Here is a 12,194-nt window from a genome sequence, read left to right as displayed (position 1 = left end):
GGGAGGGGGTGTCCTCCCATTTCTGAACACTGTACTGTAGCATCGGGGCTGGGGCTGCCCAGCTTTGGGGGGGGGGCACGGCCGGGGGTGTGCAATGGTGCTGGGGGCGGGGTCAGACGCCCCGCTCCCACATTTTGGAGGGGAGGGGGGTGAGGCCTGGCCTGTGCCCCCTGCGACGTGGCCTTGAGGGGCGGGATGGTGGGGTCGGGCTGGGAGGGGTGGGGGATCTCGCGTGGGGGGGTCGCGCAGAGCTTTTATTTTTGTACGTGGCGCCGTTTCTGTACAAACTGTGACTGGTTCGGCGGGACCCCCGCGGGGGCGGGGGGGGGTCGGGGGAGTGACCTCCCCCCAGCCTGCCAGCCCCCCTCCCCAAAACCCTGGGGGGTTCCCCCCCGGGGGTCTCGTGAGGCCGGACCCCCCCTTCCCTCCCCCTCCACCGTCCCCCCCTCCTTCGCCATCGGCTCGAATAAAGAGAAGGGAACGAGTGTGGGGGGAGTCTGTGCTGGGGGGGCTTTGGGGGGGGTCTGGGCTGGGGGGGGTGTCGTACTGCCCCGGGAGGGGGTCCCACAGCCTTGAAGGGCTCCCAGAGCATTTCGGGGGGGTCCCATGGCCTTGAGGAGGGGGCAAAGCCTTGGGGGGGCGGTCCCACAGCCTTCAGGGGGTCCCAGAGTCTTTGGTGGGGTCCCTCGGGCCAAGACCAGGCCCTAGGGGGGGTCCCACAGAGGAGGCCCAGGCTCTGGGGGTCCACGGCCTTGGGGGGGGTCCCCGGGCCGGCCCGGCCCATAGAGAGCATGCGCAGGGAGTGGAGGGCGGGGCGGGGAGCCCTGACGGCGCATGCGCCAAGCGGCCCCGCCCGGTTCAAACGGCGGCGCGCGCGCACTGGTACCCCCCCCCACTCCCGCCCAATCGCGTCCGGTACCGGTGAGAGCAGGTAACGGGGGGGGGGGGGGGGTGTGCTGTGCCCCCCCGGTGGGCGTTGGGGGAGGGCAGGCCCGGCGCGGGGGGGTCCGCCTCCCAAGGGTCCGGTTGGGGGTAGGGGGGCTTCGCGGTGTGGGGAGGGGTCTGCGCGTGCTCCTGCCCCCCCCCCCCCCCAAACCGTGGGCCTCTGTCCCCATGCTCGGGGCCAGGCTCCCCCCACGTCCAGTTTTCGCCCCCTCCCCAGCCCTGCAGCCCCCCCAATCCCCGCTGTGCCCCCCTCCCCAGCTCTGCGGCCCCCCCAATCCTCACTGTGCCCCCCACCCCAGCCCTGTGGCCCCCCCAAAACACCCCTCCCCAGCCCTGCGGTCCCCCAATCCCTGTTCTGCCCCCCTCCCCAGCCCTGCAGTCCCCCCAAACCCCCCTTCCCCAGCCCTGTGGCCCCCCCAATCCCCGCTCTGCCCCGTCCCCAGCCCTGCGGCCCCCTAATCCCCGCTGTGCCCCCCCTCCCCAGCCCTGCGGCCCCCCAATCCCCGCCGTGCCCCCCAATCCCGCCGTGGCCCCCAGCCCCCGCCATGCGAGCGCGCGGATGCAGGAGCTGGAGGAGGTGAGCAAGGAGCTGCTGAAGGTGCTGGTGTCGGACTGGGCCGACGGCCTCCTGCGCCGCGGGCTGGACAAACGCCTCCGCGCCGACCAGGGGCTGCTGGCCACGCAGGCCACGGCGGCCGCGCTGCTCCGAGGTGAGCCCCCCCTGCCCCGCCTGGGCCCCCCCCTCGCCCAGCAGGACCCCCCCCTCACCGCCCCCGCTGTCCCCAGAGCTGGCAGCGGCTGAGGAGACAGTGGCACAGGCGCTGCTGGAGCAGGAGAGCCGGCGGCAGGGAGCCCTCCACCGCCTGCGGGGGCTGCAGGAGGAGCTGGAGCAGGCGCGGGGGGCCGCCGCCAGCCTCCGTGCCAGCAACTCATATCCTTCTGGGGGGGACGTGTCCCTTTTGGGGGTTCCCGTGGTCCCTTTTTGGACAGTGTGGTCTCTTTTGCACTTTTTTGGGGACAGTGGGGGTCCCCATGGTCCCTTTTCGGGGTGAGGGGCCTCCATTGTCTTTTGGGGATTTCCCTTTTTGGGGTAAAAGGACCCCGTTGTCCTTTTTGGGGGGTCCCCGTGGTCCTTTTTTGAGGATAGCGGGGTCCTCGTGGTCCTTTCCTGGGGTGGAGGAGGTCCTCATTTTCTGGGGGTAGTGGGGGTCCCCATGGTCCCTTTCTGGGATGAGGGGACCCCACTGTCCTTTCTGGGGATCCTCATGGTCCCTTTTTGGGGTGAGACCTCACGCTCCTTTTTGGGGGTGCCTATGGTGCTTTTTTGGTGATAATGGGGTCCCTGTTGCCCTTTTAGGGTGTGGGGGGGCCCTAGGGTCCTTTTTGGGGTAGTTACAGTCCCCGTTGTCTTTTTTGAGGGGTAGTGGGGGTCCCCCATGGGGGGAGCATGTCCTTTCTGGGGGCAGGCGGGGGTCCCGTGGCCGTTTTTGAGTGTGGTCTCCCTTCACTGTGCTACCGCCCTGCGAGCGGCAGCTGGAGGAGCTGCGGGAGCAGAGACGGTGGCTGGAGCAGGACCTGGAGCGGGGGGAGGAGGAGGCCGTGCCCTCTGCCACGTGAGTGGGGACACGATGCGGGGGGCTGTGGGGACACCAGGGGGGACCCCCAGGGCACCCCTGACCCCCACCCCCCGTGCCCCCCCCCCCGCAGGTACGTGACGCAGCTGTACTACAAAATCAGCCGCATCGACTGGGACTACGAGGCCGAGCCGGCGCAGATCAAAGGCAGTGAGTGCCCCCCAAAAGCCCCCCGCGCCCCTCCCCAGCGCCCCCCTCTCTGTTAACTGCCCCCCCCTTCTGTTCTTCCGCCCCCAAGTCCACTACGGCCCCGACATCGCGCAGCCCATCGACATCGACGGCAGCCGCCACTCGCGCTGCTTCATCAGCGACTACCTGTGGAGCCTGGTGCCCACGGCGTGGTGAGCGCGGTGGCGCAGCCCCAACCGATTTTTTTTCTTCCTCATCTTTAATCGCAAAAGTCTCTCTCTTTTTTATTCCCGTAACGAGGGGATGTGGAAATCATTAAAACCAGTCAATGCCCTGGAAGGTGGTGCGAATCCGGCTTCTCCCCAAAACCAGGAGTCAGGGGATTTTTTGGGGGTGCCGCCAGCCCGGTCCGGCGATGTCCCGGCGCCGCCGTCTCTACCCGCCGCCGCGGGGAAAAGGAGGGGGGGGACAGGGGGCCGGCCTGCCCCCCCTCCCCTCCTCGTTCCCCGCGGCGGCGCCGGGGTTAGCAGGGGCAGTCGGGGGGGTCGGTTTCTTTTCGGCAGGGTTCCATGGTGACAGCCACCCCGACCCCGCTGCGCCCCGACGTCATGCGCGTCACCTCCGTCCAGGCGTCGGTGGCGGGGTCGTAGCACTCCACCGAATCCAGGAACGTGTGGCCGTCGTAGCCCCCTGCCGAGAGGGGGGAGCAGTTTGGGGGTCAGCACTCAGGGAGGGGGGACACAACGCCCCCCCAGACCCCCTAAACCTACCCAGGACGTAGATCTTGCCCTGGAAGACGGTGACGCCGATGGCACTGCGCCGGTAGCGCATGGGTGCCACCGCCGTCCAGGCGTCCGCCTCTACCTCGTAGCGCTCGGTGCTGTTGAGCTGGTCGGTCCCGTCGTACCCCCCCATGGCGTAGATGCAGTTGTTGAGCGCGCAGACCCCTGCGGCGGACAGAATCGCTCAGGTTCTCCCCCCCCCCCCCCAAAAAAAAACCCCGCCGCGACCCCCCCGAAACGCTGTCCCCTCACCGGCGCCGCTGCGGATGGTGGCCATGGGGGCGATGGCTCTCCAGGCGTCGCGCTCGGGGTGGTAGCACTCGGCGGAGCGCAGGCGCGTGGTGCCATCAAACCCCCCCACGGCGTAAAGGAGGCGGTTCAGCACCGCCACCCCTACCCCGATGCGCCGCGTCAGCATGGGTGCCACCAGCTGCCACTCGTCCCGCTCCGGCTCGTACCTGGGGGACACACACACACACACACACACACGTGCGAACGGTGGGGTCTGAGCACCTGGGGGGAGGGGGGCCTGGCCCTGCTGAGCCCCCCCCAGGGTAAATGTGTGTTTGTCAGCCCCAGGGGCAGATCTGTGTGTGTCCCCCCCCCCGGGGCAGATCAGGGTGTGTCCTCAGCCCCAGGGGCAGATTTGTGCCCTCCCCAGGCAAATTTCTGCCCCCCAGGGCTCGTGTATCAGTCCAAGGGGCAGACTCGTGCCCCCCCAGGGCAGATTTCTGCCCCCAGGGCTCGTGTATCAGTCCAAGGGGCAGACTCGTGCCCCCCCAGGGCAGATTTCTGCCCCCAGGGCAGACCAGGGCTGGTATTCTCAGCCCTGGGGTGAATTTGTGCCCCACCCCCAGGAGCACATTTGCCCCCCCCAGGGCAGATTCCTGCCGACCAGGGCTGGTGTTCTCAGCCCTGGGATGGATTTGTGCCCCCCCCCCCAGGGCAGATTTGCCCCCCCCAGGGCAGATTCCTGCCTCCAGGGCTGGCACTATCCCCCCTGCTCCCCCTCCCTGTCCTGTTCCCCCCCCACCCCTGCAGCCCCCCTCACCTCTCCACGCTGCTGTGGTGGATGCAGCCATGCGACCCCCCCACGGCGTAGATCATGCCGTCAATGACCCCCACCCCGATGCGGTTGCGGGGGACGCTCATGGGGGCACAGGGCGACCAGCGGTTGGTCATGGGGTTGTAGCAGTCGATGGCGGCCGAGTCCGTGTTCCCCTCGGGGGAGTTGTTCCGCCCCCCCACAGCGTAAAAGAGCCCCCCCACCACGCAGCCCCCCAAACCGCTGCGGGGAACCTGCAGGTCGGCCAGGCGGATCCAGGAGCCGTCCCGGGGGTTGTAGGCTTCCAGGAAACTGAGGGATTGGCGGAAATATCCGCCGGCCGTGTAAATGAGCTGCCCCACCTTGGGGGTCCGGCAGGGCAGCACCTGCGTGGGCTTGTGCAGCGTCAGGTCCTGGAAAATCTGCGCCAGGTAATCCTTGGAGCGCGAGTCGGAGCGCAGGATCTCGCACTTCTGCAGCTGCATCTGCAGGAAGTGTGGCGTGAGGGAGTGGCAGCGCACGGCGCGCAGCAGCGCCTGCACGTAGAGGCGGCGGTTGGGGCAGTCGTGCTTCACCCAGTTGATGCAGGCGTGGAAAACCTCCGACTCGCAGCGCACGTTCAGCTCATCGCGGCTGATCAGCGTCACCAGCTGGCAGTGCGACAGGTTGAAGAACTCCTCCTGCTTGGAGACCTGCGGGGGGGGGGGGGCGAGTTTGGGGGGGTTACGGACCCCTGCTCCAAAAAAACAACCCCGAAAACAGCAAAAACCCACCGAAACTGAGTGGAAACAACCCTAGAAACAGAAAAAAAACCACCCCAAAACCGAACAAAAAACCCTAAAAACCAGCTAAAACCCACCAAAACTGAACAAAAACAACCCCGAAAACAGCAAAAAAACACCCCAAAATCAAACAAAAAACCCTAAAACCAGCAAAACCCCACCAAAATGAACAAAACCAACCCTAAAAGCAGGAAAAAAACCACCAAAATGAACAAAACCAACCCTAAAAACAGCAAAAACCTCCAAAACCGAACAAAAACAACCCTAAAAACAACAAAAAACCACCCCAAAACCAAACAAAAACCCTAAAAACCAGTGAAAACCCACCAAAATGAACAAAGCCAATGCTAAAAACAGGAAAAAAAAACCCAAAACCGAACAAAAACCCTAAAAATCAGTGAAAACCCACCAAAACCAAGCAAAAAACCCTAAAAAACAGAAAAAAACCAAAACAACAAAAAACCCACCAAAACCCCCCCGAGACCAAACAAAAAAACACCAAAACCCCCCAAACCAAACAAAAAACCATAAAAAACACCGACACCCCCCCCCCCAAAAAAAAACCACCAAAAACAACAACAAAAAAAAAACAAAACAACCAAAAAAAAACCCAAACCAAAGTAACTCCAACTCTCCCCCAGCCCCCTCCCCATCCCGGGGGTCTCTCCCCCAGCACCCCTTGGGGGGGGTCCTACCTGTTCCCCAGCCCCCTCCCCATCCCAGGGGTCTCCCCCAGGACCCAAAGCCCCTCGGGGGGGGTCCTCCCTGCTCCCCAGCCCCCTCATCCCGGGGGTCTCCCCCAGGACCCAAAGCCCCTCGGGGGGGGTCCTCCCTGCTCCCCAGCCCCTTCCCCATCCTGGGGGTCTCTCCCCCAGGACCCAGCACCCCTTGGGGGGGTTCCTACCTGTTCCCCAGCCCCCTCCCCATCCCGGGGGTCTCCCCCAGGACCCAAAGCCCCTCGGGGGGGGTCCTCCCTGCTCCCCAGCCCCTTCCCCATCCTGGGGGTCTCTCCCCCAGGACCCAGCACCCCTTGGGGGGGTTCCTACCTGTTCCCCAGCCCCCTCCCCATCCTGGGGGTCTCCCCCAGGACCCAAAGCCCCTTGGGGGGGGTCCTACCTGTTCCCCAGCCCCCTCCTCATCTTCAGCGGGGTCTCCCCCAGGATGCAAAGCCTCTTGGGGGAGATCAAGACCCCTCCCCATCCCGGGGGGTCTCTCCCCCAGGCCTCAAAGCCCCTCGGGGGGCGGATCCTCGCTGCTCCCCAGCCCCGCCGCCCCCTCGCCACCCTGCGGCCGCTCGCTCACCTCCCCGAAGTGCATGTAGATGTACTCGCGGGCCTTCTGGTGCAGCTCGAGGCAGCCGATCTGCTCGGCGAAGTTGGCGATGCCGATGGCGTTGGTGGGGTGCAGCTGCTGCACCAGGAAGTCGCAGCAGGCGCGCACCACGCTGTCGATCTGGTACATGACGGCGCCGTTCATGACGTGCAGTACGCACTTCTCGCCCACCGAGATGGATGCCGTGTAGGCGAACTCCACCAGCCGCTCCATCACCCGCGGGTGGACCCCCTCGATGGGCACCACCTCCATGCCCCCCTCGCGCAGCCCTGCCGTGAACATGGCCTTGAAGACGGGGCTGGAGGAGGCCAAAACCACTTTGTGGGCCGGGAAGTCGGCGGGGGGCACGTCACGGCGGGTAGCGGACGCGCAGGGTGACGTCGCACAGCTGGCGCTGCAGCCGCAGCTGGTTCATGATGGCCAGGGCGGCTTTGGGGTGCTCCTCCAGGCTGTAGCTGAACACCCCCGCCCCCCCCGGGGAGGGGGTCACCTCCGCCTGGCACTCGGGGGGCGGCGGCGACGACGACGACGAGGAGGAGGAGGACATGGCCCCCGCATTGCAGGCCCCCTGCCCTGGGGGGGGGTGGGGGGCGGCTAGGAGGGGTGGGGGGCGGAGGAGAACCTGCGGAGAGAGGGGGGACCGTGAGCGGGGGGGCAGCCGGGGAAACTGAGGCACGGGGATAGGACCCCCCCAGATCAACTCCAGCACCCCCGGGGAAACTGAGGCACGGGGATAGGACCCCCCCAAATCAACTCCAGCACCCCCGGGAAACTGAGGCACGGGGATAGGACCCCCCCCAAATCAACTCCAGCACCCCCTGGGGAACTGAGGCACGGGGATAGGACCCCCCCCAAATCAACTCCAGCACCCCCGGGGAAACTGAGGCACGGGGGATAGGACCCCCCCCAGATCAACTCCAGCACCCCCGGGGAAACTGAGGCACGGGGATAGGACCCCCCCCAAATCAACTCCAGCACCCCCGGGGAAACTGAGGCACGGGGATAGGACCCCCCCCAAATCAACTCCAGCACCCCCGGGAAACTGAGGCACGGGGATAGGACCCCCCCCAAATCAACTCCAGCACCCCCTGGGGAAACTGAGGCACGGGGAGGGGGCAGAGAAACCCTCCCCGATCAGACCCAGTATTTGGGGGAGATACTGAGGGTGTGGGGGTCCCGGGGAGTTGGGGGGAGTCCCGGGGGGAGTCTGGGGGGGTCCCGAGGAGTTGCGGTTCCGGGGGGGGCTCAGGGGGTCCCGGGGAGTTCGGGGGGTCCCGGGGGTCTCACCGGTCCATGTCGCGGCGCGGGGGGGGCCGGGGGGGCCGTGACTCAGCAGCGCGCGGAGCCCCCCGCCGCGGTAAGAGCCGGGCCACGCCCCCGTGACGTCACCGAGCCCCGCCCACCCCGCCAGAATAAGAGTCCGGTGGCGTCACCGGGTGGGGGGGGGGGGGAGGGGGGAGGGGGGAGGGGAGAGGGGTTGGTGTCAGCGTCAGCGGCGGGTGTCCCCGTGTTCCCCCCTTTCCCGGGGGTGTCCCCGCGCTGTCCCGGTTCGGGGCCCCGAGCCAGGCCCGGCTTTTTGGCGGGGGGGGGGGGCGGTTTTCAAAAGCGGCTTTTTATTAAAAATTCCTTACAAAACCGGGGGGGGGAGGACACACCTCCCTTACAAAACCGGGGGGGACACACGGGGACAGGGACCCCGGGACGCCTGTCCGGGGGGGGGGAGGCGAGGATGTGATGGGGACAGGGACACAGGGAAGGGGGTGGGGACAAAAAACGGGATGGGGATGGGGACAGGGAGACGGGGACCAGGGGTGGGGACAGGGACAGCGATGGGGACAAAAAAAAAAAAAGGGAACAGGGATGGGGGAAAAAAAAAAAAAAAAAGGATGGGGACAGGGAAAAGCAGAGGACTGGGATGAGAAGAGCGATGGGGACCAGGGACAGGATGGGGACCGGGATGGGACGGGGACACAGGGACCAGGGAAGGGCGTGGGGACAGGGGACCGGCACAGGGATGTGGGGACAGGATGGGGACAAAAACCAGGAGGGGGACAGGGATGGGATGGGATGGGATGGGGTGGGGACACGGACAGGGATGAGGACAGGGATGGGGACAAAAAACAGGGACCGGGGTGGGGACAAAAAAAAAAATACGGGGACAGGGATGGGATGGGGACAGCGACAGGGATGGGGACAGGGATAACGAGACGGGGACAGGGACCAGGGGAGGGGGCTGGGACAGGAACAGGGATGTGGGGACAGGGACAGGGACAAAAAAAGGATGGGGTCAGGGATGGGATGAGGACACGGACAGGGATGAGGACAGCGACAGGATGGGGACAGGGATGGGACTGGGACAGGGATAATGAGGCGGGACAGGGATGCGCACAGGGACACAGGCCCAGGGACGCCACCACCACCCCCCCTCACCCTGTGCCGTCCCGCCGGCGTCCCCCACCCTCCCCCTGGCCGACGACCTCCCGCTGCCCCCTTCCAAACTGGGGCCCCCCAAAGTGCCGCCCCCCGCCCCGTCGCCCCCGTCGCTGCCCCGGCGGCAGGCAGCAGGCCAGGCGCAGCAGGCGCAGCACGGCGCGGCACATCTCGCGGCTGGTGCCGGCGTAGATGAGGGGGTTGAGCAGCGAGTTGGCCATGGCCAAGCCCAAGAAGTAGTCGGCGTGGTAGAGCACGGCGCAGGCGCGCGGGCCACACCAGGCGTCCAGCAGCAGCAGGAGGAAGAGGGGCGACCAGCAGGCGATGAAGGCCCCCACCACCACCGTCACCGTCTTCAGCAGGGCCGGCGATTTGGGCGAAGGGCGGAGGCTGGCAGAGCGGCGGACAGCACGGTAGAGGCGGGCGTAGAGGACAACGATGGCAAGGAGGATTGCGAGGAAGAGGGCGACGCAGAAGAAGACGTAGTGCTTGGAGTAGAGCGGGAGGACGGTGGAGCACGCCGCCAGGTCACCCAGGCAGTTCCAGCCCAGGCCCGGCAACGCCGCCAACGCCGCCGCTGCCCCCCAGCTCCCCGCCACCAGCGACCATGTCCGCCCCCTCCTCCTCCTGCCGCTGCCGCCACCGCGCGCCACCCGCACCCGCGCCATGGTCAGGTGCCGCTCCACCGCGATGGCCAACAGGCTCAAGACCGACGCCGCCAAGGTGAGGAAGACGCCGCCTTCCCGCAGGAACCAGAGCGCCGGCGTCAGCCGGAAGGTGTTGGCGCCCGACAGCGCCACGTTGGCCGTGTAGGCGACGCGGCCAGCAGGTCGGAGAGTGTGAGGTTGCCCAGCAGGTAGAACATCGGCGAGTGGAGCTTCTTGGTCCTCCAGATGGCTGCCAGCACCACCAGGTTCTCGGCCACGATGGCGCCGCAGACGAGGAGGAAGACGGGGGGTCTCGGGGCGCAGGCCCCCCCGGTAGCGCCCGGCCTGCAGCTTCCCGGTGTAGTTGTAGTGCAGCGCCAGGACGGAGTCAGCGGGGGACGGGCGCCAGCGCCATGCTGGGGGCCGGAGGGGGCTACATGGCGGGGGGCTGTGGGGAGACGGGTCGGGGGAGCGGCGTGAGCTGGCAGGCATGTGATACGAAGGGTGCGTGCACGCTGCGGGCGTGAGCTCACGAGCTCCCCGGAACCAAGGGGTTTGTGAGCGTGCACCCGCGAGAGCACAACCCAAAGGGTTTGTGCGCACAAGCGCGCCTGCGAGCACGTGGCACGCTCGCAACTGCGCGGCGCAAAGGGTTTGCGTGCACGAGCGCACGACTTGAATGGTCTGCGCGCACGAGCGTGAGCTCACAAGCCTGCAACTCAAAGGGTTTGTGCGCCGAGTGGGCGCCCCGAACGGTTTTCCATGCAGGCGCACGCTCGCAGGCGTGCATCCCAAGGCCCTGCGTGTGCACACGCAAACCCTTTGCACGCTCTCAAGCGCACACGCGTGCACAGGGCCATTAGGGCGCACATGTGCAAGCCCGCACACATGTACGGCGCCTTTGGGACGCACGCTGGCACGCGTGCACCCTACCAGGTCCGTGTGCGAGTGCACGCTGCAGGCACGGACCCCCAATGGCCTTGCACACGCGTGTGTGCAGGCAAGCACCGCCGAAGGGTCTGTGCACACATGCACACGCGTGTAGGCGTGCATCACACGGGTTCTCACGTGAGCTGGCGTGCAACGCCAAGAGCCCGCGCACGTGCGTGTGCCCGCAGGCCCCACGCACTCACCTGCCCCACAGGCCCTCCCCCCTCGTGGGTGCTGCCCCACGTGTGGCCCCCCCGTTGCACCCGTGCCCCCCACCCCAGGCCCAGGCATGGGGTGCCGCTGTGGGGGGGAGCTGCCCAAATATTTGCGGTGGGATGGGTGCGGCTGAGCCCCGTGGCGCTGGCAGGTCCCACCCTGCGCCCCACGGGAGGGGATGGGGGGCAGGAGCTGTGGGGCACGACGATGGAGGGGCAGCCATGGGGCGGGGTAAATGTGGGGCAGGGACTGGGGGGTCCGAGCGGATGTGGGGCAGGACTGGGGGGGGGAGTCTGAGTGGATGTGGGGCAGGATGAGGGGGGTCCGGGCCGCCGTGGGGCCAGAACGCAGCTCCAGCCCCCGCCGTGCAGCTCCCGGTGCCCCCCCCTCGCCCTGCCTCCCCCCGTGCCTCAGTTTCCCCATTGCCCCCCCCGGTTCCCCTCGCCCCCCGTGTCCGTTCCTCGCTCGGAGGGGGTCCCTGCCCCCCAAAGCCCCCCCCCCCGGACTCACCCCGGGTCCCGGCTCCGCTCGGCGGCTCCGCGCTGGCTCCGGTGGGGGCGTGGCGGGGGCCGGGTGGGGCCGGGGGGGCGGGGCCGCCACACCCCCCACCCCCGGGACCCCCCGGGGGCACCGGCCCCCACCCGGGGCTGAGTCCCCCAAACCCCCTCCCCCCCCCAGTGCCCCACACATCCCCACGCAGGAGCCCCCCCAGCTGTGCCCCACAGCCGCCAGATGTGCATGAGCCCCCCAGCTGTGCCCCAGCCCCACTGGACCCACTGTGCCCCCCCTACAGACCCCCCGTGTGCCCCCTTGCCCTCAGCACCCCCCCGCCGTGGGGCAGGCCCCACCGCAGAACCGGTTGGGCGTCCCGCCGCCGCCGCCGTCTGTCCGGGCAGGCCCCAACCCGCACCCCCGTCCCACACGGGGAACTCCGGTCCCCCGTGGGTGCGGGGCCTGGACTCCAGGGTCCCGCGGGTGTGGGGCGCAGTGGGGCCGGCCGGCTGGGTCCCACGGGGGTGGGGCTGGGAACCCCCGCGGGCCGGGGCAGGTGCTGGGCTCGGCGCTGCCAAAGGCGCCCGGGGCTCCGGCCGCGCCCGTCCCGGCACCCAGCCCCACGGCGGGGGGTGGGGGGTGTGGGGGGGGGGCAGCCCCGCGGCTGCCGTGGGGCGGAGGCGCTGCGGTCGGCGGGTGCCGGAGCCTGGAGCTCCCCGCTCCCACGGTGCCTGCGCCGGCACCAGCCCCACATCGGTCTGTGGGGCCGGGACCCCTCTGTGGGGCCAGCGCTGCCGCCTGTGGGGCTGGGACCCCTTTCCATGGGGCCA

General features: G+C 68.0%; 3 protein-coding genes across 3 annotated transcripts; 1 reads left to right on the top strand and 2 right to left on the bottom strand.

The window, feature by feature from the left end:
- The first annotated feature begins 834 nt into the window (after window positions 1-834).
- On the top strand, window positions 835-2,942 carry SPC24 (SPC24 component of NDC80 kinetochore complex). Its single transcript, XM_086769012.1, has 6 exons — window positions 835-882; window positions 1,430-1,655; window positions 1,732-1,910; window positions 2,473-2,558; window positions 2,653-2,729; window positions 2,818-2,942. Exons 1-6 carry the CDS (start codon window positions 835-837, stop codon window positions 2,922-2,924), a joined length of 723 nt encoding a protein of 240 aa, XP_086625138.1. The 3' UTR covers window positions 2,925-2,942.
- A 175-nt stretch (window positions 2,943-3,117) lies between these two features.
- KEAP1 (kelch like ECH associated protein 1) lies at window positions 3,118-7,965 on the bottom strand. Its single transcript, XM_086769125.1, is given in 7 exon segments — window positions 3,118-3,398; window positions 3,479-3,655; window positions 3,743-3,948; window positions 4,542-5,227; window positions 6,620-7,006; window positions 7,008-7,271; window positions 7,937-7,965. Coding segments are annotated over 6 exon segments (1,812 nt in total). The 5' UTR covers window positions 7,197-7,271; window positions 7,937-7,965; the 3' UTR covers window positions 3,118-3,231.
- Window positions 7,966-9,075: 1,110 nt separating this feature from the next.
- On the bottom strand, window positions 9,076-10,218 carry S1PR5 (sphingosine-1-phosphate receptor 5). Its single transcript, XM_086769011.1, is given in 3 exon segments — window positions 9,076-9,896; window positions 9,899-10,034; window positions 10,036-10,218. Coding segments are annotated over 3 exon segments (1,140 nt in total).
- Window positions 10,219-12,194: the final 1,976 nt, after the last annotated feature.

Source organism: Chlamydotis macqueenii, chromosome 30 (genome assembly GCF_036417535.1).
Source record: "Chlamydotis macqueenii isolate bChlMac1 chromosome 30, bChlMac1.mat, whole genome shotgun sequence".
Lineage (NCBI taxonomy): Eukaryota > Metazoa > Chordata > Aves > Otidiformes > Otididae > Chlamydotis > Chlamydotis macqueenii.
Note: the sequence above shows the minus strand (reverse complement) of the source record. Positions and strands in the feature narration are given on the sequence as shown.